Here is a 23966-nt window from a genome sequence, read left to right as displayed (position 1 = left end):
CCTCTGTGCTACCCTGGCCACAGGCATGCTTCTAGGACATCACAATACATGTACCCTACAGGGTTACACATCCAGCCCCCTCACTAGAGCCGTGAGCCGTAAGGGAGGCATCCCTGTGTACTCATCGCTGTGTGCCAGCACCGGGCACACGCGCCCTGATCCCCGGCCAGCAGTCAGCAAACGCTGAGTGGACAGGATACAGCTCCTGCCTTCTCCAATGTTACAACCTCATACGGAAGACTGGCAGAAAAGACAAGTTACAGGCGATACCTAAGACCCAGCTTCTCATAAACAAGTGTTTATGGGACAGAGCAGCAGCGGCCCCAAGGACTTTCCTTAGGGGTAATATCTTAGTATTTCTGCACCTTATATCCTTTCTGAAATTGTCACATTCCTTTGTTCGCTGAAAGTCATTCAGAGAAAAGCACAAATGTCCTCATCTGTTATGGGCCCCACAGAAGAGGGATAAATGAGCTCCAGCCAGTGTAGGCATGGGAAGAGAAACTCCTGAAATGGGCAGGCTGGCGGGCCCTTCCAAGAGGCCACAGTGACCCATCCCAGCAGCCGGGCCAAGGACCGCCTCACGTGAGGGCTTGCTTCGAGACGCTGAGGCCAATGCCCAAGTCATGGCCTCAGTTCCCCCACGCTGCCCCGATTCCCATAAATCCCTGTCATTCTTTGAACCACGCCAAACAGTAACGGCAAAGCTTCTCTCGGGTCCTCAACAGCGACTTCTTACCTGCATTGCCGAACCAAGCCCTTCGGCCTCATTTGTCACTCATTGAGAAACTGGAACAGTGAGGCAAGCTGGTCTGGCCCCAGGCACACGTGCTCTGAGCAAAGGTGCTGTCATGCGTAGAAAGCCACACTCTCCCGAAAAGCAGTTACCAGAAACGTCACCCAGAGACAAACGGGAGCCACACTGGCTGTCAAATCTGTTCTGACAGGAAGGCTACTTGCCACCGCTTCCCCACCCCACCCCCGTCCCCCAGAGTCCTTGCAACCATCCATACCTTTCTCGGGGCCTTTGGAGGAGCCACCTGTAGAAGGCGTAGAAGGCGGAGGGGCAGGAGGCGGAGCTGGCTCCCCAGCTTTGCAAGGCTGGTTGGGATCCTTCATGCGGTTAACCACATTCTCGGACAGCTGGGAGAAGAGGTGAGGATGGGAAGAGAGGGACAGGGAAAAAGTTACATCATAGAAACCTCTGGAAATGCAGACTGCCCTTCATCCATGCCCCTGAGCGCACCACTTCCTCCAGACCAACTTCAATAACATAATCCTCCTCAAAACCTCTCAAGGTGGCCCAATGCTTCGCAGGTTGGTGCCAAAGCCCCGTGTGGGCCGCCCAGCGCACGTCCTCTGCCGGCTTTCCAGCTTTGTTTCCTGCTGCTCCCTGCACACACCCTGCACGCCACGGGGCCACCTTCCTCACCTCCTCTGCATTCATTGTGCGGCTCCTCTGCCCAGAACCACCAGCAGCGGTCCATCCCCAGTACGTCTTCACCTGTCCAAAATTTCCCCTTCCTTTGAGGGCATCTCAGTGTCCCTCCTCCATGGGACCTTGCCTGACAGCACCCAAGATAAGCATCCATTGTCCCCTTCCGTTTTACTCCCATCACAACACGTGTGCTCTTAGGGAAGCACCGCAGGCCCTACCTGCCTCATCCAAAAGATGTGCAAACACCTGGAGGGCCGGGGCGACCTCCCACCCACCCCCCCCCCGCCCCCGTGTACCCCCGGCACCACACATGGAGCATACATCGCAACCCAGCTGGACCCCTTCCACCACGGCTCCCACTAAATGAAGACTGGATAACCGACACTTTCATTCATTTCACAGGAAGTGAAATAGGCATGAGGGTGTCATAAAACAGTTTACTGAAATGAAACAGCAAACTAGGGATAAATCCAGAATAAAAACCCTTTAGAGTTCACTTCAGTAAATATTTATTAAGTACCTAATATGTGTAAGGCATCATAAAGCACAGTTGAGGGAAAAACGTTAAAGATGACTTTAAGACAAAAGCCATAATCAGCAACTGCACTTCCAGGTATCCAGCCGAGAAAACTGCTCCCACATGTACAGGGCAGAAATGGAATAGAAACAAAACAAAACAAAACAAAACAAAACAAGGAAAAAACATAAATATGCAACAATACGGAACTAGTTAAGGAAATGATGGTGTACATCTTCTACGAAATATTATGGAGCCATTAAGAAAGAATCAGGTAGGGGCACCTGGGTGGCTCAGTCGGTTAAGTGACCGACTTCAGCTCAGGTTATGATCTCATGTCTCGTGGGTTCAAGCCCTGCATCGGGCTCTGTGCTGACAGCTCAGATTCTGTGTCTCCCTCTCTCTGCCCCTCCCTTACACTCTCTCTCTCTCTCTCTCTCTCTCAAAAATAAATAAACATTAAAAAGAAAGAAAAGAAAGAAAAAGAGAAAGAAGGAAAGAAAGAAAGAGAAAGAAACAAAGAAACAAAGAAAGAGGTAGGTGTGCCTGGGTAGATCAGTTGGATAAGCGTCTGACTCTTGATCTCGGTTCAGGTCATGATCTCATAGTTCGTGAGATCGAGCCCCGCATCAGCTCTGCACTGTTAGTGCAGAGCCTGCTTAGGATTCTCTCTCTCCTTCTCCTCTGCCCCTCCCCTGCTCGCTTGCTCTCTCTCTCTCTCTCTCAAATAAACTTTAAAAAAAAAGAAAGAATGAGGTAAAACGTACAACTAACATGGAAGGGTTTAGGGGATAATGCTCCTGATTTTTTAAAGTCATAGAACCCTTTGTATAGCTCAATTTTTTTTATTATTTTAGAGAGAGAAAGAAAGAATACATACACACAAATGCATGTATCTACTCAGAGGTAAACATCAATGAGGCTACACAGGAAACACAATGGGTACATCCTGCAAGTGGGCTCAGGGGCAGCTGGGGCAGGACATTCACTCTGGGCACTTGTGTGTTTTAAATTGTTTACCATGAACACTTGTTAGCAACAAAAGATTATAATAGTAATAACGGAGTCCCTCTAGTGTTTCAAATAAATACAAACTAAATAATTAACGATATGGGACAAGAGAAGACCAAGCGTATACAGCAGTGGAAGAAACTGAGAATCCAGAAATAAAGCTGTATATCTAAGTTCAACTGATGGACAAGGTGCCAAGACAATCTAATGGGGAAAGAACCCCCATTTGTCTCTTCAACAAATGGTGTAGGCAGAGCTGGATTTCGATATGTGAAAGAAGGAAGTTGAACACCTACCTCACACCGTATATAAAAATTAACTCAAAATGGATTGGAGACCTAAATGTAGGAGCTAAAACAACATACAGGTAAATAAAAGGAAATATAAGGGGAAGTCTTTATGACCTTGGCTTTGGCAGTGAGTTTAAAGATATGACACCAAAAGCACAAGCAACCAAAGCAAATGAGGTTGTTTTGGACTTCCATCAAAATTTAAAAGTTTTATGTACCAAAGACCCAATAAAGCAAGTGACAAGGCAACCTACAAAATGGGAGAAAATATTTGCAAATCATACGTGTGACAAAGTCTATGTATCTAGAATAAGAGAACTCCCACAACTCAGTAATACAAAGAAAAATAACCCAATTTTTAAAATGAGCAAAAAGATATCTGAATAGATATTTCTCCAAGGATATATGAATGGCCAATAAGCAAATGAAAAGATGCTCATATCATTAGTCATTAGAGACATGCAAATTCAAACCACAATGAAATACCACTTCATACCCACTAGGAAGGCTATAATCAAAAAGTCAGAGGGGTGCCTGGCTCAGTCAGTTAAATGTCCAACTTTGGCTCAGGTCATGATCTTGCAGTTCATGGGTTCGAGCCCCACGATGGGCTCTGTGCCGACAGCTCAGGGCCTGGAGCCTGCTTCAGATTCTGTGTCTCCCTCTCTCTCTGACCCTCCCCCACTCCAACTCTGTCTCTCTCAAAAATAAACATTAAAAAAATTTTTTTAAGTCAGATAACAAGTATTCCAAAGATATGGAGACATCAGAACCCTCGTACACTGCTCATGGCAATATAAAGTTCCACAGCCACTGTCGAAAACAGTCTGGAAGTTCCTCAAAAGGTTAAACAGAGAATTAGTATATGATCCAGCAGTTCCATTCCTAGGCATCTACTCAGGAGAAGTGAAAATATATATCCCCACAAAAATTTGTACATGAACATTCTTGTCAGCATTATCCATAAGAACCAAGAAGTGGAAAGAACCCAAATGTGCTTCAACTGATGAATGGAAAAGTAAAATGTAGTCCATCCATCAAGGGAACATTATTTGGCCGTAAAAAGGAATGAAATACTGATACTCACTACAAAATGCATGAAACCTGAAACCATTACGCTAAGGGAAATAAGCCAGACACACAAAGCAACATATTGCATAATTCCACTTCTTTGAAATGTTTAGAATAGGCAAATTTCTAAAGATAAAAAGTAGATTAGTGATTGCCTTCAGCTTGAAGGAACAGGACAAGTGAGGACTGATAGCTAGAAGGTAAGAGATGGGGGAGGGGCTGATTAAAATGTTCTAAAAACTATTATGATAGTTACACATACCTATGAAAATTCTAAAAACCACTGAAGTGTGCACTTTAAATGGGTGAGTTGTTGGGGTGCCTGGGTGGCTCAGTCAGTTAAGAGTCCGACTTCAGCTCAGGTCATGATCTCGCAGTTCATGAGTTCGAGACCCGCGTCAGGCTCTGTGCTAATAGCTTGGAGCCTGGAGCCTGCTTTGGATTCTGTGTCTCCCTCTCTATCTGCCCCTCCTCTGCTCGCTCTCTCTCTCTGTCTCTGTCTCTGAAAAATAAATAAACATTAAAAAAAAGTTTTTTAATGGATGAGTTGTATGGTATGTGAATCGTATCTCAATAAAGCTGTTATAAAGAAAAAGAGAGAACCAAAGACAAAAATGAGCAGTGTAGACAGGATGTCACTCAGCAAAAGCAGGTTATCCCAGGGAAGATGTACCTGTGCTGGTTCCTGAGGGGTGGGAGCAGGATTTGACAGGACAGAAGCTACCATGTATTGGGGGGCAGGGGGTACCTCACACGGTGCAGGGTGCGGTGCGGAGAGAAGAGGTACAGACAGAGACCAGTGTGCCTGCAGCAGTAAGCTCATTGTGGAAGGTGTGGGCTATAAAGGAGGACTTGGATGAGGCTGGTACTGAGAGGAGCTTCGAAGTCAGACAGTGGGGCTCCAACAATTGCAGGGCGTGGCTGAAAGTTTGGGGGCCAGGAAGGAACACAGGCTGTGTTTTTAGAGGATGAATTGCAGTGCTATAGGGAGCCCTTGGGAGCGTGGAGCGGGCCCTTGGTCATGAAGTGACAAGGGCCTGTGGCACCAGCAGCAGCAGCAGTGGCATGAAATGAAAGGCTTTGCCTGGCGCTGCCTCGGGAAGAACAGAGGAAAGCGCAGAGTTAAGAAGAAGGAGTTCTGATCTGTAGTTAGTGGAAAAACTTGAGAATACCAGAAACAAGGAAATCAAGAATAGGGTATTTTGAAAGAGCAGCAAATGAGCTGGGATGTGGATACAAAATCCCAGACAAGAAAACGGAAAGAGCCCTTAGGATCTTCTGGCTCACTTCGTTACAGCCACGGCGACGAAGGCCCGAGATGAGTCAATGCACTGGAAGGCGAAGGGGCAGTTCTCCAGCGCAGCCTGCCCATTTCTTGCGCAACGCAGCTGCGCAGAGGGCCAAGGTGGCACACCAGGTGGGGTGTGAGGCGACAGCAGAGCTGAGGTGCAGTGTTCTTCCAGGAGGCGGGGACACGGAGCTGGTACTCAACAGCGAACACAGGCTGCACGGAAAGGTTTGGGTGGTGCGCTGGAACCAGCTCGTGAGAGCTGAGTTTTAAATTTCCAGGAATTTTGCAAGCTGGCTGACTTCATGACAGGAGCTTGAAACTGGCCACGACTGGGGAGTCTGTCCACCACAGAAACTGGCAAATACTACATAGCAGGGTCCTTTCTTGGGTAGAGATCTGATCAGGGAACTTTTACCAGCACACCACGGGGCATCGCTCCCCTCACCCCTCCTTCTGCAAGCGGACCCTGCGAGAGGCCCCAGTCCTCTGAGGGACAGGGCGTGCGAGAGCACTGAGTGGTCCTAGAATCTACACGGGTGTGGGTGAGGCATCAATGGCATGCGTGGTGCGCATGGAAGAGGCAGCCACAGCAGGTAAGGCCCCAATCCTTGCTGTGGAAAAGGGTCACGTGACCAGCAAGAGCATGCCCTGCACACACACAGAAGACCACAGTAGAGCAGCCACGTGGGGACCAGAGGAAGCAGCCTGGCCGAGGGCACCGTAACTACAGTCCAGTTTCCTTCCTCAAGTATCTGCTTATGAAGCACTCACTGGGTGATAGCAGTGTTCTGGAAACCGTGGGTGAGAAGAAACAGCAATGAAACGGCAGTCAAAGAGACATGGCCCCTGATTCGTGGAGCTTACATTCTCATGGGAAGTGAGAGACAATAAGGAAGAAAACAGACAATTTCACATATCCTATTTCATCCAACCTAAGACTTCATCAACTGTAAATCACACTGCTTTTCAAATAACCTCAAGAAAGAAAAAAAAAAAAAAAACACTAAGGAAATGAACATTCCACCTATTACAGGACACCCTATCCCACAGATGTTAAAAACCTGTGTCTTAAAGATCAGCACGGCACGTCAGGAGACAAGTGCTAGAAATGAATAAAATACAGAATCACAGTGATGGGGGCATGGGGGGCAGCACAGGAAGCCACAGGCACAGGCGATGGCCCCTCAGAGGCAAAGACAATAATGTTAAAACTCCCGCCCCAAATGAGGAGGCCTGACCACATGTACATGTTGAGATCCTGGAGAAAACGATCTGGTGCCAAGCAGAGACGCGAGTAAGTGCAAAGCCTCTGACAAGAACAGAGCCTGGCATGTCCAAGTGCCTAACAGAAGGCCAGCGTGTGAGGAGAGTGGGACCAGATGACCAGGCCAAGGCGGCAGGCAAAGGCAAGACCACAAGCCCCGGCAGAGCGACGTGAGAAGCCCAAATGTGACTCAAGGACCAAGGAAGCTATGGTGGGGTTCTACACAGGTGACTCACGGGCTCGATTTCTTCATCCCAGCCTGGGGGGCATCCACTGAACCACACTACTTGGTGACTAAGGGGTTAAGGAAAACATTGGCAAGCTTCTTGTTGGCAGTAGGAGATTTGTAATATTTTTTAATGTTGCTACAAAATACAGCAAGTAATATTTTAATCAACAAATATACATATACACACAGTAGTCATGCGAGAATAAACACCATCTGGGCAAGGCTCCCTGTACCAACAGAACCAGAATGGGGGCCTCTGGAGCCAGACGGGTCTGGGAGCTCTGGTGCCAGAGGCCCACTGGTCACTGTGCCATCCGAGGGGGCCAGACAGGGTCCTGTGTGGTCAGGAGACAGAGGGCCACGTCCAGAGCAGTGCAGGGACACGGGAGTGCTACCTGCGCTCTGCTGTGTGGCCTGGACCTGCCCAGTTCTTTGGCTTCTCTGAGCATCACATCTCTCACCCACAAAACGGGGGTCCCTTGAGCCTGGACTGACTGCGATACCAGCTCAGGAGTTAAGGGTTTCGTGGTCAGGCAGGCCTGCGTTTGAATCCCATCAAGCTGCTTACTCACTGCGTGACCTTGGGTAGGGGACTTCTTACCTCTAAATCAGTTTCTTCATCTGTGAGATGGAAATAATTAGTGGTACAGACTGCGGGGCTGTTGTGCAGATTAAATGAAGCAATCTACACCAAGCAGTTGGCACAGAGTAAACAAACAATATCAGCTATTATGGGAAACTGCAAAGCAGTACACAAATATTAATTACCACCCATACGAGGCACTTACTGAGTGTGCAAAAATGCATGAGCTAATCGATAACAGTAACAATGGTTAACATCTGCCACGTACTACAAACTGAGTGTTCTGTGTTCCACGTGCAGCTTTGTGACCTTGACCAGGTTTCTTCCCTCCTCTTCCATCATCTGTACAAAAGTGGGGCAGATTCTTTTTAAAGCACCCTCCAGCGCACAACTGGTGGCTCCAATCTGGACCTGGCCTCGGCCTAGAGTGACGCAGGGACTCAGGGGAGGAGACCCGTGCCGCCTCCAAAGGGGCACATTTGCCTGATGCCTGCCCGAGTCTCCGGGGACAACCGGGAGCCCGAGAAGGCACGCATGCACGGACACCTCACCACTTCTGTCCTAACACACGGGGCCGGGCACCCAGATCGCACTGTCCAGCCATCACCACTCCCTGACGGCAACCAAAACACGTCCTTCACCCAAAAGCTCTGAATTTCTAGGCCGGTTCCCAAAGAGGGGGCGGGAGGCTTCTTTCTCAAACCACACAGGTCTGTGAGTAAGTCAGGTGGCCACCTCACAGCTGAAAGGCCAGGGAGAAGGGTGCTGCTTTACCAAACACATGTAGGTACTGCCCATTTCTGATGGAAGAACAGCGACCCACGAGACCTAACACACGTGACCACCTGCTTGCCATTGCTCCCACCAGAAGACAAGTTCCATGGGAGCAGGGAGTCTGCTGTACCGCCCTCGCTGTATCTCCCGCGCCCAGAAAGTGCCCGGCTCAACTATTTGTTAAACACGGGAACTAAAGAAATATTTATCAAAGGCCCAGGTCCACAACACCAAGCTACTCCGATGGAGTATGTCAAGAGATAACAGCCGAGAACTTTGTACACAAAGAGCTGACGGTCAGACAGGGTGGGTAAGGCGCACTGGCACAGAGAACACAAGGTGCCGGCTATCAGTGAGAGGCCTGAGCCAGCACGCCCAGGAGCTCTCCCAAAGGAGCCTAAGTGTCAGCTGGAAGAGAGAGCGCCTGAGACGGGCCTGAAAAGAAAAAAGAGTACGTGGAGAAGGGTGGGGGGTCAAGAGGTGTTCCAGAGAGGAAGGGTACAAGGAAGGCACAGCAGGAGAAGTCCAAGGTTCGGCCTCACCGAGCGCAGGTCCATGAAGTAAGACGTGGAGGGCTGGTGGGCTCCCCGCCACCGGGAGGGCCTTGAACGACAAGAGGAGAATGGTATTTATTCTGCCGTCAGCTGGGAGCCGCTGACACTTTCCAAGCAGGGCCTCAGTCGCGATCTTCTCTTCACACAGAATACCCTGGCAAAGCTGCAAGAAGGGCAGAGGTCACAGAGGGCCAAAGGCAGGGTCGCTGCCACAACAGTGCACGTCCAGAGTAGGAGGGCTGGGAAGTGTACCTCTGCAGGAGTTGGGGAGGATGTGGTGGCAAAAGACTCCACGCAAGCGAAATAACTGGAGACCTGGCATCTGAATGCGTGCACAGGGCAAGTGAAAAAAGCAATTTACAAAGTGGTATAGGCAGTATGTTCTCATTTGTGCTATAAAAAGGGAAAGAGCGGGCTTGTCTATGGAGGCTTGGGAAAAGCCTGAAAGGATGCAGGAGAAACTATGAACAGTTGGCATTTAAAAATAAGACGCATCTTGCAAGAAGCCTTAAAGGAAAAACGAGGGAAAGATGACAGCAAGGCCCAGACCCGGCTCGCTGGAGAGGAGGCACCATCGCTGGGCCGAGAACTGCTCTGCAAGTGTGTGGTGCTCTAAATCCATTCGGGCAGCTCTGTTCCCAGGCAAGTAACCCGACTACACAGGACACTGCGAGAGGTTGCATGTAAAGAAAGATATTAGGGACTCCCTGGCATCAGAGTGCCACGGGGCTGACCAGAGAGCAAACGTAACGCCTCCACACTCCAGAAGGGGGCAACAAAGCTCACAGTTGGGGCAGAGGAACTTCCGACCTAGGACAGGGGGTCCTATTCCAAGATAATGAGAAAATCAGCCTACCTAATATTCACTGAGCGAGCTCCACAGGCCAGGCCCCAAGCTAAGTGCATTCCCGTTTTACAGAAGAAGACACTGGAGTCAGGGAGGTGAAACAACTCACCCAAGATCGCAGAAAGTCTTAAGTGCTAAGTGCTCAGGCCAGGACTTGGATCCGAACCCTGGCCACCTGCACAAGGGAAAGCAGTAACTGAGAGCCACTGTGGGGTGGCAGAATGGCCAATTCAAGAAAAATAAAAATAATTTGCAGGTCACATTTCCCCCATTGATGATGCTTTATGGAGCCCCTGGATAGGGGGTGGGAGGGAGAGCTTGTATGTACTCATAAAACACACAGCCTACTTAAATTAGGAGAATGTCAATATGAAAAATTAGCACTTTGTTAGGCTTAACGTGTTACTCATCCAGACACATCTAGAAGTAGCAATGCGGAGGCAGCTTCCTAAGCATTATTCTTTGCATTAGCAAATGCTCTGATGTTCAAATGAGTTCATGGCACCAGCTCATTTATGAGAAGAGGTGGCATCCTGCTCACGGAAGAACGGACAAGGTGTGGTGCAGAGAAGCGGCTTGCCCGAGTTCTCTGGTGACTCAGCAGCCACTAGGCCTGCAGAGCCATGGTCGAGGCCGCTCGCTGCAACATTTTCTGAGGACGTGCTAGGTGCCAGGAGATAAACTGGGGCTCACTGCTCTCTCCAAGCTGGGCCTAGGGCTTCTCCAGTCAGGCTGAGCACCTGGGGAAGTTTCCAGAAGAATGAGCTCGCAGGTAGTCGGGTCTGTCCGTGGCTCCTGATGCCCAGACTCCCCAAGCCCCTTGAAGGCACTGCCCGATCTTGTGGTTCTAAAAAGATTTGTCTCCTTGCCTAAGGCTGTTGCCTTGGAGATTCTGTTCACTAGTCTTTCAGTTTTCTATGAGCTGAAATTAGATCCACCGGCTGCTCACCACAGATTTAAATCCCAGAATGTCAGAACAAGAAGAGCCCTTGGAGACCTCCTCCACTGAGCGTGGCAAACACAAATGCCCACAGGTGTGAGGCAAGTGACAGAATTAGTGGAATGGGCCTAGTAGGAAAAGAACACAGTGCAAGGACAACATGGTGGGGACAGTGGTGAGAGCACATGCCCCTCAGAGAGGGCAGCTACCTCGTAACTCGGGGAAAGTTATTGCCATATGGGAATGTGGACCAGACTTTCCATTTGTCCCCCAAAGAGCTAAAAATTGAATTTATGTAAAGCCTCTGAGCTTTAAATGTTGGCAATCAATTCAAATCAATTAATTCCACAAAGTTTCTGGACTCGTGGTTTGGGGCAAAAAAAAAAAAAAAAAAAAAACGGCTCTGGGCTAAATACTGGGGACAGAAAGACAAACAGATGTGGCTCCTACTCACGGGGCAGGAAGGGAGTAAGCAAGGAAGAGATCATCTCTGCCCACACAGGAAGCACTGGGAGGTGAGCACAGTCTGCAAGACCCAGGACAGGGACGACCCAGGGTGAGGGCGTGACATCAGAGGGTGCCTTTCGGAAGGTGACATTTGAACTGGTCCTGAGGATGACAAGGAGTTTAGCCAGTCACAGGGAAAGAAAATACTGCAGACAGAGGGGAACAGAGTCACAGGCAGCTCAGAGTACAGAAGAGCAGGTGTCCTCCCTACCAACATGTTCAGAGGCAGAAAAGGCAACAGCAGACGGCCTCCGTGAGCCAGGCCCAGGAATCTGCCTTTAACCAAAGGGAATGACACAATTAGCTTTAACTCTGCACAATCACTGACACAACCAGCCAGTAAGGGGCACTGCCCCAGAGTGCAGGACGGATGAAACAAGTGGGAAAGGAGATGAACTTTTCCCCGATGTGCCTCCTTTGGAACTGCCTGAATTTTATCATCATTTGCCTGATGATAAGTAAAATTTGTGTTGTTTTCTTTTTAATTACCCTGCCAGCACCAGGAGAGAGAGGTTTGTAGGAGACACGTCTATAGGGAGAAAGAACAATTTATCAGATGGTCAAGGGAAAACAGAATGGGGAGTTAGCTAGGACAAAAGCAAAAACAGAGAAATGGTTAGAAGGGAAAATGCAAGATCTATCATTAAACATAGAGAACAAAGGGATGTGGGGTCTAGCTTTCTGGCAGAGGAGCTGGCTGGCTGGAGCCATCCAAAGCTTAACAAACAAGAGCGATTTCGAGGGAAGCAGAGGAGGGGACGCAGGTGGGTTCTGGCAGATACAGTGAATTACATGCACCCATGAAACATGCAACGGGACAGCTCTGGGTTAGATGTTTAGAATCCAAAAGTCAACAGCTCGTGAATGAGGATGAAAGAGAATGGCCAGGGCGCAGAAGGGAAAGAAAGCTGAACTAGGAAACATTCTGAAGCCTCCACCAGCCGCAGAGAAACAGCAGAGGCGGCAGGTTTGATCTGGAAACCAGAGCTGCTGCAGCACAGCGAGCAGGGACCCCCCACCAAGAGGTGGAAAAGGTAGACTGGAAACCTGAAGGATCAAAGATGCTTCTAGTGCAGCGGCTTTACCTCCCCAATGAGGGAGGTGACCCAAGATGAACTTAGTAAGAGTTAGAGTTAACAACTATCCTTATATTTACATGACTTTATAGATTTTACTTTTATGGAGAAAGATCTTCCACATCATACTGTGACACAGTTAGGGAGAATTAGGGGGGAATTTCATCTTATACAGGGGTTATATTCAAAAGTCAGACAAGGTAAAACAGAAATCACCTTAACTCTTACACTATTTACATATCATTCCTGGTTACACCACAGTACTATTAAAAGAAAACTTGAAGAACGTTCAAGAAACCCCTGAAAGTTGCTAAGTCTGCCCCTAAAGTACAGCGTGGTTGTGTGCCCAGCCCTTTACTGTCCTTGACCATAGTGAGTTCGGGCACCCTGGAGCCAGGTGAATGGAGGGCACGCACTACCCGAGTCTTCTGTCTTTCAGATGGTCCTCTGCTCCTCAGCAGCTGACAGGGGGAAAGACAGAGAAACGGTAAGTGCTCTGCTTCCCTGAGGAGTTGGCTCCACCTCACCACGTGTCAGACGTGATGTTGGGGACGCATCAAAAAGAGTAACACCTGGCAGAGCACCCACCCCGGGGACTGGCACATGACACGCGCTTGACATCCAGACCCATATACTGCTCACAGAAAACGGTGGAGAACTCGGCCGTCCATGTCCTGACTTGCCACGTTGGCATTTTCTGTTGTGGCCCAATCAACTACAATCCCCCAAATGGTCAGCCAGATAGAGTACAGAGGCTGGGAAAGACCGGAGAGGATTTGTGATCCAACCCTTTCCAGGCACCTACACTAACAGGTCCGTCTTGCATATAAGGAGAGAGACTTACTGCTCTGAGTGTCAGAGCTCCAGGCCAGGGCTTCCTGAGACAGTTGGTTCACCATGCTGCCTCTAAGCAGCCAACCAAGACGAAGGATGTATGATATGCAGCATCAACATTCATGCTGAGACTCAAGAAACATATCACGGGGCAATACCAAGGTGAAAAGGAAGTCTGCCGCATACAAATGGAACAAGTCTGTGTTAAAGCTGGAACCGTAACAAGCAGAAGGGTAAAATTCTCAAGTGCAGCTGCCAAAGATCGCCAGGTTGGCTAAAAGTACCATCAGTTCATTAATCCAAGCGTGCAATCCAACACGCACACACAAATGAGCCAGACACTGAAATAAATAAAAGTCTTTGCACTCCAAGAGCCTACAAACAACAAACAGGATATAATAACAGAGAGGAAGAGGTGACCAAGATTATTTAAAAATATCAATCTTAGAAAAGGCAACAATGAAAAACCTACAGCTAACATACTTAATGGTGGAAGACGGAATGTTTTCTATCTAAGTTCAGGAGCAGGGCAAGGGCATTCACTGTCACCACTTCTATTCAATACTGTATTGGAGGTTCTAGCCAATGCAATAAAGCAAGAAAATTAAAGAAAGGGCATCCAGACTAGAAAGGAAGAAGTAAAATTCTCCTTATTTACAGTCAGCATCATCCTATCAATATAAAATCATAAGGAATCCACAGAAAAAAACTACTTGGATAAATGAGTTCAGCAAGGTTGCAGGATACAGGATCAACATACAAAAATCAATTGAATTTCTACATACTAGCAATGAAGAATCCAAAAGTTAAATTAAGAAAACAATTCCAAAAGTTAAATTAAAAAAACAATTACATTCGGGCATCTGGGTGGCTCAGCCGTTAAGTATCTGACTTCAGCTCAGGTCATGATCTCACAGTTCATGAGTTCAAGTCCCACATCAGGTGAGCACAAGCCCCGCTTCAGGTAAAACATGAGCCCTGGGTAAGCCTGCTTCTCTCTCTTTCTTTTCTCTTCTCTCTCTTTCTCTCTGTCTCCCTCTCTCTGCCCCTCATGGGATTCTCTCTCTCTCTCTCTCTCAAAAAAAAAAAAAAAGAAAGAAAGAAAGAAAAAGAAAAAAATAAAACAATTATATTCATTTTAGTATCAAAAAGAACAAATACTTGGGAATAAACTTATGAAAAGAAACATAAGATTTGTTCATTAAAAGTATAAAACACTGCTGAAAAAAATTTTTTTAATCTAAATAGAGACTTCATGTTCACATATTGGAGGATTCCATGTTGTTGAAATGATGATTGTTGGGGCACCTGGGTGGCTCGGTTGGTTGGGCATCTGACTTCGACTCAGGTCATGATCTCATGGCTCATGGGTTTGACCTCACGGGCTCTGTTCTGACAGCTCAGAGCCTGAAGCCTGCTTCAAATTTTGTGTCTCCATCTCTCTCTGCCTCTTCCCCACTCGCACTCTGCCTTTCTCTCTCTCTCTCAAGAATAAACATTAAAATAGAATGACAATTCTCCCCCAAAGTAATCTAGATTCAACACAAACTCCATCAAAATCCTAAGAGTTTTTTTTTTTTACAGAAGTTACCAACTGATCCTAAAATGTATGTGGAAATGCAACAGACTCAGAATAGCCAAACCAATCTCAAAAAAAAAAAAATTATATTTCCCAATTTTGAAACTTACTACAAAGCTACAATGATCATGACAATGTTGCAGTAGCATAAAGATAGACATATAGCATATAGATCAATGGAACTCTCAACAGAATTGAGAAACCAGAAATAAACCCTTATGTTTATGGTCAGTTGATATTCACGAAGGTCCCAAGGTAATTCAAGGGGGAAAGGATAGTCTTTTCAACAAATGATGTTTAGAAAAATTGGATATTTCATGCAAAAAGAAGATGGCCTTTAGATTAGGGTTCAGTGAACTCTAGTGCTTGAGCCAAATCTAACCCAACACTTTTATAAGTAAAGTTTTATTAGAACATAGCCACACTCATTTGTTTATACACTGACTGTGGCTTCTTTAACCCTATAATGGCAGAGTTGAATAGAAGTGATAGAGACCTTCTGGTGAGCAAAACAGAAAGTATTTACTAACTGGTCATTTACAGAAAAACTTTGCCAACCCCCGATTTAAAGCCTTACCTCATAACATATAAAAATTAACACAAAATGGATCATAGAACTAAATATAAAAGCCAAAACTATAAAACTCTCAGAAATATAGGAAAAAAAATTCATAACCTTGGGTTACACAAAGATTTCTAAGATATGAAGCACAACCAATAAAAGAAAAAAACTGATAAACTTCATCAAAATTACAAGGTTTGCACTTCAAAAAAGACACCAATAAGAAAATGAAAAGACAAGCCACACGTTGGGAGAAAATATTTGCAATTTGTAATACGATAAAAGACTCATATCCAGGGGCGCCTGGGTGGCTCAGTCAGTTAAGCAGCCAACTTCGGCTCAGGTCATGATTTCACGGTCCGTGAGTTCAAGCCCCGCGTCAGGCTCTGTGCTGACAGCTCAGAGCCTGGAGCCTGTTTCAGATTCTGTGTCTCCCTCTCTCTGACCCTCCCCCGTTCATGCTCTGTCTCTCTCTGTCTCAAAAATAAATAAACATTAAAAAAAAAAATTAAAAAAAAAGACTCATATCCAGCATTAAAAAATCGTGTAACTCATAATAAAAAGACAAACAACCCTAGTAAAAGTGGGCAAAAGATCCGAATACATATTTCACCAAAGAAAATTTACGGATGGCAAATAAGCCCATGAAAAGATGTTCAACACGATTAGATACTTGCATGTAAATTCATGCCACCGTGAAATTCATGCCACATGTAAATTCAAGCCACAGTGAAATACCATTTCATACCCACTAGAATTGCTACAATCAAGAAAACAAACAGTAAGTGTTGGTGAGGATGTTGAGAAGACGGAACCCTCATCTACTGCCAGCAGGAATGTAAAATGGTACAGCCGCTTCAGAAAACAGTTTGACAGTTTCTTAAAAAGTGAAACCTAACAACTCACTGAATTCATAAGCAGAATGACCCAGCAACTCTACCCTTAGGTATCTATGCAAGAAAAATGAAAATATAGGTCTGCCAAAAAAAAAAAAGTTGTATGCAAATGTTCACAACATTATTCATAATATAAAGAACCAGAAGCAATTCAAATGTCCACCAACTAGTGACTGGATGAACAAAATGCAGGACAGCCAGGCAATGAGATACTACTCGGCAATAAAAAGGAACAAGCTGCTGATATATGCTACATCAACAAACCGACACCAAAAACATTGTGCTCAGTGAAAGAAGCCAGACGTCAGAGATCTGAGTGCATTCATATGAAATGTCCAGAAAAAGCAAACTCAGAGCAACAGAAGGATTAATGGTTACCTGGGGCGGGGCGTGGAAGTGGGGACGGACTGCAAATAGGCACAAACGATCTTTTTAGGTCTTGAGAATAAATGTTCTAAAATCTGATTGTGGTGACAGTTGCTCAACTCCATAAGTCTGCTAAAAATCATTCAAATGGGTGAATTTCACATGTAAGACATCTCAAAAATATGATTTTAAAAACAGAGAAGAAAAACCACCACCATCAGAGAACATCTTTCCAAAGCACCACTCTTGATTAGAGACCTGCAGTGTTGCCTCCAAGGTAACACACGGACAAGCCCTCCCTGGCGATTCAGGACCCATCACCTGTCTAGCCTCAGTGCCTGGCCAGCTTTCAACATCCTGACCCCTCTGTTGCTGGCCAAGCACATGGCGTGTAGAGCCAGAATGAGCCTCCAACTCTACCCCTAACTAGCTGTGCCCTTGGGTTACTTGGCCTCCTTGAACCTATGTCACACCTGAGATGTGGACAACAGCTCACAAGGTCAGCAGGAGGGGGATATCTGAGCTAGTGCTCAGAAAACACAGCACAGATTGCATGCTTCTCATGGATGGCTCGGGCACATCTCCAGTGTCCCCCGCTCAGAGCAGCAGTGTCCACCATCCCACTGCAAGCAAGGATCCCCGTTACTCTGCACACTTTTGTTTCCTTCAGAGTACTTGCAGCTTTTTCTTCCTTTGCCTCTTTTTTCCTTTCTTGGTCTGTTCTGACATTGGGCTGAGGCCTCCATGAGGGTAAGGACCTTATGCTTTGTCCCTGATGGCCTCTGCAAGGCCAGGCCCAGTGCTTGGCGAGTAATCTGTGTGCAGTAAGCATTTGCTGAGGTGAAGGATAAATTGTGGCTACAGGTACAGTGTTCAGGCGTATGGCTTCTCTGGCAGGGGCATGTTTGGGGACTGTTTCTTGTGCCTCTTCTATATCCTCCTTGGTCCTTCCCTCGGCAGTGGTCCAGACTTGCCTCACGAAAGCAAGGAATGATGGCAAATGTGATGTAGCCAAGACAGTGTGATGGGTCTGGGGACACAGCTATCATGCAGCCGGCCAGGAAGTGAGTTGGGAAGAGTAGCAGGCAGCCAAGCAGCTGGAAAGGGAAAAGGCTGGAGAACAGAGGAGTCTAGACGTTGAGAAGCAACCAACTTCAGCTGAGTTACCAAATACGGCTGCTTCCATGGGGCAGAGAAGTGAGCACACACAGGACATTATTGTCGTGTGTGAACCTTCTCTCATTGGAGGATAAGGTTAAATATACTGGCTAAAATGAGATCTTTATGTATTTCACACATGCCTGCTCTGAAAACTGGAGTTGCATATAATTGCAGCATTTTGCATTAATTAAATTTCTCTTACCTTCCGTGGAATTAGGGCTTGAACTCAATATGTAAATTTATGCAAATAAATGTGCAAAGGAGCAAGGCCCTAGCACTGAATCTTAAGGGAACTTGAGTACTTTCCAGGATCAGGGCCTGGGGATTAAATACGAGTAGTCTTTAAGAATATTTAACTTTCTCTGAAGGACCTGGGGCAGATACTCTTCTTCGGCACCTACCTTCTACTTAAACTAACTTCTCATTTGGTTCATCCAATGATCTCTGCTGATTTTTTACTTGCCTGCTTAAGGACAAGGTGGACTCCCCAACTCTCAAGTAACTCTGCTAGTAGAAAAAGCCCCCACAACAAAACACTTCATTGCCATCACCTCCTTTCTCAAATCTCCCTCTCCCAAACCAGGCACACAAGTGGAAGGAAGGAAGGAAGGAAGGAAGGAAGGAAGGAAGGAGGGAAGGGGCTCTCATTTGATGGGGCCATGCACCCCACTGTGTGCCTCTAGGCAAGTCATTTATTCTGATGAGTTTACAGTCAGTCACCAAACCTCCCTCTAATTTTAACATTCTCTGGGAGAACTAAGTGGGGTGCCAGTACCTGTCGGAACAGGTAGAGGTTGTGTCGCACAATTTTCAGGCTGCCTTGCATATCACTGGGGGAGGGAGCTTGGAGTAGTGAGAAAAGGCTGTTTCTTGCACCCAAAAGATCTGGACTAAAGTCCCATCAGTCACTCAGATAATACCTCAAAGTTTGAACAGCCCTAAGCCTGATTCTCCATCTTTAAAGAGAACTTACACTTTGCGGAACTAAGGGAACTAGATGTAAAATGTACTAGTCTGATATCATACCGCCCCCCCAAAAATGATCCTCTGTCAACTTAGAGGAACTCAACTTCCTTGAATCTTAGAAGACCTGACTTTGACCTAATTTTCCAACATTTCCAAACACAGAATACCAGGTGACAAAGGTGAGAGAGCACCCAAATACAGCCAATGATGTTTTTCTAAATTCCAATTCAGGCTCCTGCCTCTCAACCTTCAAACAGGAGCCAACTCCTCCCCGTTTTGTCCTCATCAAGAGCCCGGTCAAGACTAGATAAGGCCTAGCAAGCACCAAATGTGCTAAGCACTATCCTAGACTAAGAATAGAGACCCCCACAAAACACTACTGTTTCTAAGCACTTACACACACATATCTTAAACAGTACCTAGGATTACACACCCTCCCCTGATTTTTCTAAAAACACAGGGATTGAGATTCAAATAATAAGTTGTTCACCCAGGGCACACCGCTAATGAGCATCTGCTCAGAAATCAGACTTCCTGAGGTCTTTTTCTGAGTTACTCTGTAATTTAACTAATTCACCTACACCCCTATCTGTGCATTCTATTTCAATGTGGTTGCTATTTCACTGGTCTTATCCATTGAACCACTCAACAATGGTTTACAAACCACCCACTATGTGCCAGGCACAGGTGTATGAACTACAGCATTCAGTCAACAGGGCTTGGAGTTGGCCTCCATCAATCCCAGCTCTCCCTCTTGTCATCTAGGTGACCTTGGGTAAGTTACTTCACTTCTCAGTGCCTTACTTGTCCTTATTGGCAACTAGAATTCTACCTCTCCCACGGGGCTGTTGAAAATTAAATGAGAGGTTACCTGTAAAGGATTCAGAGGAATCCATGGTCCCCACTAAGAACTCAAATGTGAGCTGCTTTTATTATTCCTCTAAGTTCTGGGGATAGAGTCTTGAAAAGGACAAAAGCCTTGGTCTCAAGGAGCTTTCGCTGTGGTGGGAAACACAATAAACAAGTTAACTATCAATAGAGGTTCCCAATGGTGATTCTTTTATGAAAAAAAAAAAATGTGTTGATAGTGTGGGTGGGAAGCTACTTTAGATTGACCGGTCACCTAAGGATACTCAGATGATTCTCAAACTGTGACAGTATGATAAGAGCCTCATCCAGGAAAAGACAGAGGGCAGAAAACAGCAAATGCAGAGGTCCTATGCTTGGAACAAGCCAACATCTTGCAGTCAGGAAGCCAGTAAATAGACGGGAGGTGGGAGGGAGGGAACTGGGTGAGATGCGGGCACACGGGTCAGCAGAACCGCTTTGTAAAACAAGGTAAAGTGGTTCCTCTTCATCCTAAATGCACTAGACATCCACTGGAGAGGATTAAGCAAGGGGAAGGGCATATGATCTGATTCACAACTTTTAAACTGCTCCTTCGGCTGCGGTGTCAAGAATCCGAGAGCCTCAGTGAAGAGGCAGTTGCGTTGTCCTGGACTGGAAGCATCCCACGTACATGTAACACGACGTGTGCACTGGGGTGCAGGGGAACAAATGCAGGTCTGCAACAACTCAACCGGAGCTGGAATGTGGCCTCCCCACCTCTCCCCATTCTCCGCTTTCTCCCCCGATGCCAGGGTAGTGAAGCCTGAAGGCGGCCACTGCCCAGATGGCGGACACCGGGCATCCCCCGAGTCTCGGGTCCCTCACGTACACTGCGGAGGGAGAGATGCTCGCCACCAGGGCGTTGGGAGGGCTCAATGAGCGAGGCGCACCCGCCCAATCTCGGGCCCGAACCTCCCCTCGGGCTGGCCCGCGCCCTCCACGCCCACCCGGCCCAGGCCGCGCTCGCTCTTCGCGCCCGCCGGCGGCCCGCTCACCCGGATGCCCTGCAGCACCCGGACCCGCTCCTCTTCGTCCATTCCGAAGGACACCCTGCGGGCCTCGCTGCTCTCGGTGCTCCCCATGGCAAGAGGCGAGCCGGCAGGCGGCCACGCGACTCGGCTCCAGAGCAACCAGACGGACGCCAGGCTCTGGCTCCCTATGCGCCCCGCGCTTCCCGGGACTCGGGCTGCTGCGGCACAAGCCAACAAAGCCCCGTCCTATTGGCCGCCGCCGGAGGTTCAGCCAATCATGTGGCGCGGGCCCGCGGGGCGTTGTGGGGGTTGTAGTCTCTAAGGTCCGAACTGCCTATCTGTAACTAGCGATCACGCGGAGGCATGGTGTGTGAGCGGTGGAAAGCGCGTTAGAGTGCAGCAGCCAGGGGAAAGATCACCCTGGAAGCAGAATCGAGGGTGATGATCTAAGGCCAGGAGACCAGCGGGGAGTCTGAGGCAGGCATGTCAGGGCGACCTTCGCATGGTTTGCTGCTTGGCGCCTTCAGCAAACTCGTGTTGAGCGGCGCTCAACTAAGAACTGGGCAAACATTGAACTAGCCGCGGAGAATGCAAAGACGAACAAGACACGCCCAGCCATCGTGAGGTTTAGATGCAATGGAAGGAACAAATGAAAAGACAAACAAGCAAGCACATAAATAAACTTACTAATCACTGTGATAAATGCCAAAAACGGAAAACTACATCACAATGCCAGGGCGGAAATTAATAGGAGGGGGCCTCCTTTAATTTGAGAGGCCACAGCAACCTCTCTGAGAAGGAAACATTTGAGTTGAGACTTCAGGATGAGTAGGAGTCAGCCAGGAGAAGACGGGAAGAACTTGGCTAGGAACCAACCAGTATAAAGGCCCTGAGGCAAGGAAGACCTTGCCACCCACATTCAAGAAATAGAAAGAGGGCCTGGCCATGTGACTGGAAAGTGAGAAGGGAGCCATAGGCAAGAAGGCCAGAGGAGCCGGAAGGGTTCAGATCACGTAGGGGCTTCTAAGCCAGGGTCAAAATTTTATTCTAAATGCCCTGGAATGCAGTGAATGATCATAGGCATTTAGGAAACATTGGCCAATGAGCACACATGCCATGCATTGAGTGCAGTATATCAAGCATTGTGTTTATGCTTCTTATACAGGATCATATGTGTAATGGAGGAACATAAATGATTGCAATTTACAGCCACAGTGACCTTGAATGAAGCCCCCTTTTATTCAACTGAGTTTCTGAATGGCTTTGATTTACCAAGGTGGGCCTGGACGTGAGTTTGGAATCGAACCGAGGCACACTGGATTGCTACATGAAATAGCAAGAATCATTTGGAGCTGCTTTGGGGAACCTGGAAAAGAAGGAGTGAGGAGGAGAGAGACCAATGAGAATAGCTTCAGTGAAGAAGCCAGTGAACATTCCAGAGGTGGGGACAGAGGATTTTTATGAACAAAGGCATCTGCTACTGTCACTGAAAATACTTTGATTTGGGGCCTTTGATTTGAGTCATCTGGGTGACTCAGTCAGTTAAGCGTTCGACTTCAACTCAGGTCATGATCTCATGGTGCGTGGGTTCGAGCCCTGCATCAGGCTCTATGCTGACAGCTCAGAGCCTGGAGCCTGCTTCAGATTCTGTGTCTCCTTCTCTCTCTGCTCCTCGCCCACTCACACTCTGTCTTTCTCTCTCTCTGTCTCAAAAATAAGTAAACATTAAAAAAAAAAAAAAAAAAAAGAGGGGCCCGTAGGTGGCTCAGTCGGTTAAGTGTCTGACTTTGGCTCGGGTCATGATCTCACGGTTCATGGGTTCGTGAGTTTGAGCCCCTCGTCGGGCTTTGCACTGACAGCTCGGACGGAGCCTGGAGCCTGCTTTGGATTTTGTGTCTCCCTCTCTCTCCGCCCCTCCCCTGCTCGTGCCCTGTCGCTCTCTGTCTCTCAAAAATAAATAAACGCTGAAAAAAAAATGTTTTTAATTAAAAAAAGAAAATGCTTTGATTTGTAAATCTCCCTCCTGCCTTTCTCTCCTCCCTTTCTCCCCTATAAGCAGAGCCCGAGAAAGTGATTCTGGTTCAAGTGGTTTATTGGGGAGTGCCTCCAGAGAAATGAAGGAAGGGAACAGGATGAGGTGGGAGAAAGCTAAGTAAAGATATGGTCAAAACTGGAGACTGGCTGTGGCCTAATTCTGGGTGGAGTGGCAGTGGGGGCGGTGCTCTAGAGAACAAATTATATCCAAAATTGGTTTCATCATTTGACAAGGGGACAGGCCTTCTGTGCCCCAATCAGTCAGTTAGTGACAGCCCAGGACAACTCCCCAGTGAAGGGGGCATCTGTGAGCTGCCAACAGCTCACAGCCACAGAAGCTGGGGGATGGTCTCACCGGCTGGTAAAAAATCTGGGTGGGGTACTATCAGTATCCACTCATGCTGCACATGTTTTTGAAGGTCTCCCAAACACCCAAACATCTATGGCTATGGAGGGGGCGGGGGGGTGTAAAAATTGAGGGAAGGGATGGGCTTCTCTTCCGGGTCAGATGATAGAATAACACCCTGAACTGATTCCGCAAAATGGGAGTCCGGACCGCAGATCTGAGCATGAGACGGTGTGCGGTCTTCCCCACCTCCACTGTGTGCAAAATCTGGGGAGAGAATCAGAGCCCCACAAGACTTAGATTGGAGGTTACAGTGCCAGCAGCCTAGCTGAGCCTCATGACAACCAACCCGATGAGTTCTATACTGCAAATAGGGGAAGATAACATGACATTATAAATCCAAAGTAGGATGAATAAAGGCAGTGGCATAGGAATGCAGAGGAAAGGAGAGGAAGGGAGATTTATATATTTTGAAGACCTTTGTGTCAGGTTCCATGACACAAGCATCATTTGTGTGCAGTTAATCCATAAGCAATTCATTTAATCCTGGAAACCATCCAGAGGGAGTTATTTCCCCATTCTAAGGCCTAGGAAACTGAGGCTTTGGGGAGGTAAGGTGTTGTAACAGGCCTACTAGTTGCTGCCCAATACCCATTCTCTCCTTCCTTACAACAGAACCCCAATCTCCTTCGGTGCAGCAACATACCTGGTTAGAAAAATTGGCCAAATTCAGAACAATTTGAGCATTATAACAATTTGACGATTTGAGCTTATAACATTAAATTTTTTTAATCCAATAGTCATGTGTTGAAAGAGAAGGTAGGAGAAAAAATGGATCACTTTACAAAAGAATGCCAGCAAATCAATGTGGGATTTAAAAATCACCATTTTGGGGCGCCTGGGTGGCGCAGTCGGTTAAGCGTCCGACTTCAGCCAGGTCACGATCTCGCGGTCCGGGAGTTCGAGCCCCG

The 23966-nt window shown here is 47.3% G+C and overlaps 1 protein-coding gene across 3 annotated transcripts in view; it reads right to left on the bottom strand.

Annotated features, from left to right (window-relative positions):
• Positions 1–20832, bottom strand: part of CHCHD6 (coiled-coil-helix-coiled-coil-helix domain containing 6) — a 252149-nt gene extending 231317 nt beyond the window's left edge. For 2 of the 3 annotated variants that reach the window (XM_086697267.1, XM_086697269.1), the window contains exons 1-2: positions 20640–20832; positions 1014–1143 (exon numbers count right to left, since the gene is read on the bottom strand). In XM_086697267.1, the coding sequence (XP_086553393.1) occupies positions 1014–1143; positions 20640–20726 (217 nt within the window). In that variant the 5' untranslated portion in view covers positions 20727–20832. Of the gene's footprint in view, positions 1–1013; positions 1144–9010; positions 9147–20639 lie in introns of those variants that run through there. The other variant, XM_086697268.1, reaches the window with a different exon arrangement.
• Positions 20833–23966: the final 3134 nt, after the last annotated feature.

The sequence above is a fragment of the Puma concolor genome, chromosome A2 (genome assembly GCF_028749965.1).
Source record: "Puma concolor isolate L17-30 chromosome A2, mPumCon1.1.hap2, whole genome shotgun sequence".
Lineage (NCBI taxonomy): Eukaryota > Metazoa > Chordata > Mammalia > Carnivora > Felidae > Puma > Puma concolor.
The sequence above is the reverse complement of the archived record's forward strand: the minus strand, read 5'-3'. Positions and strand labels throughout refer to the sequence as shown.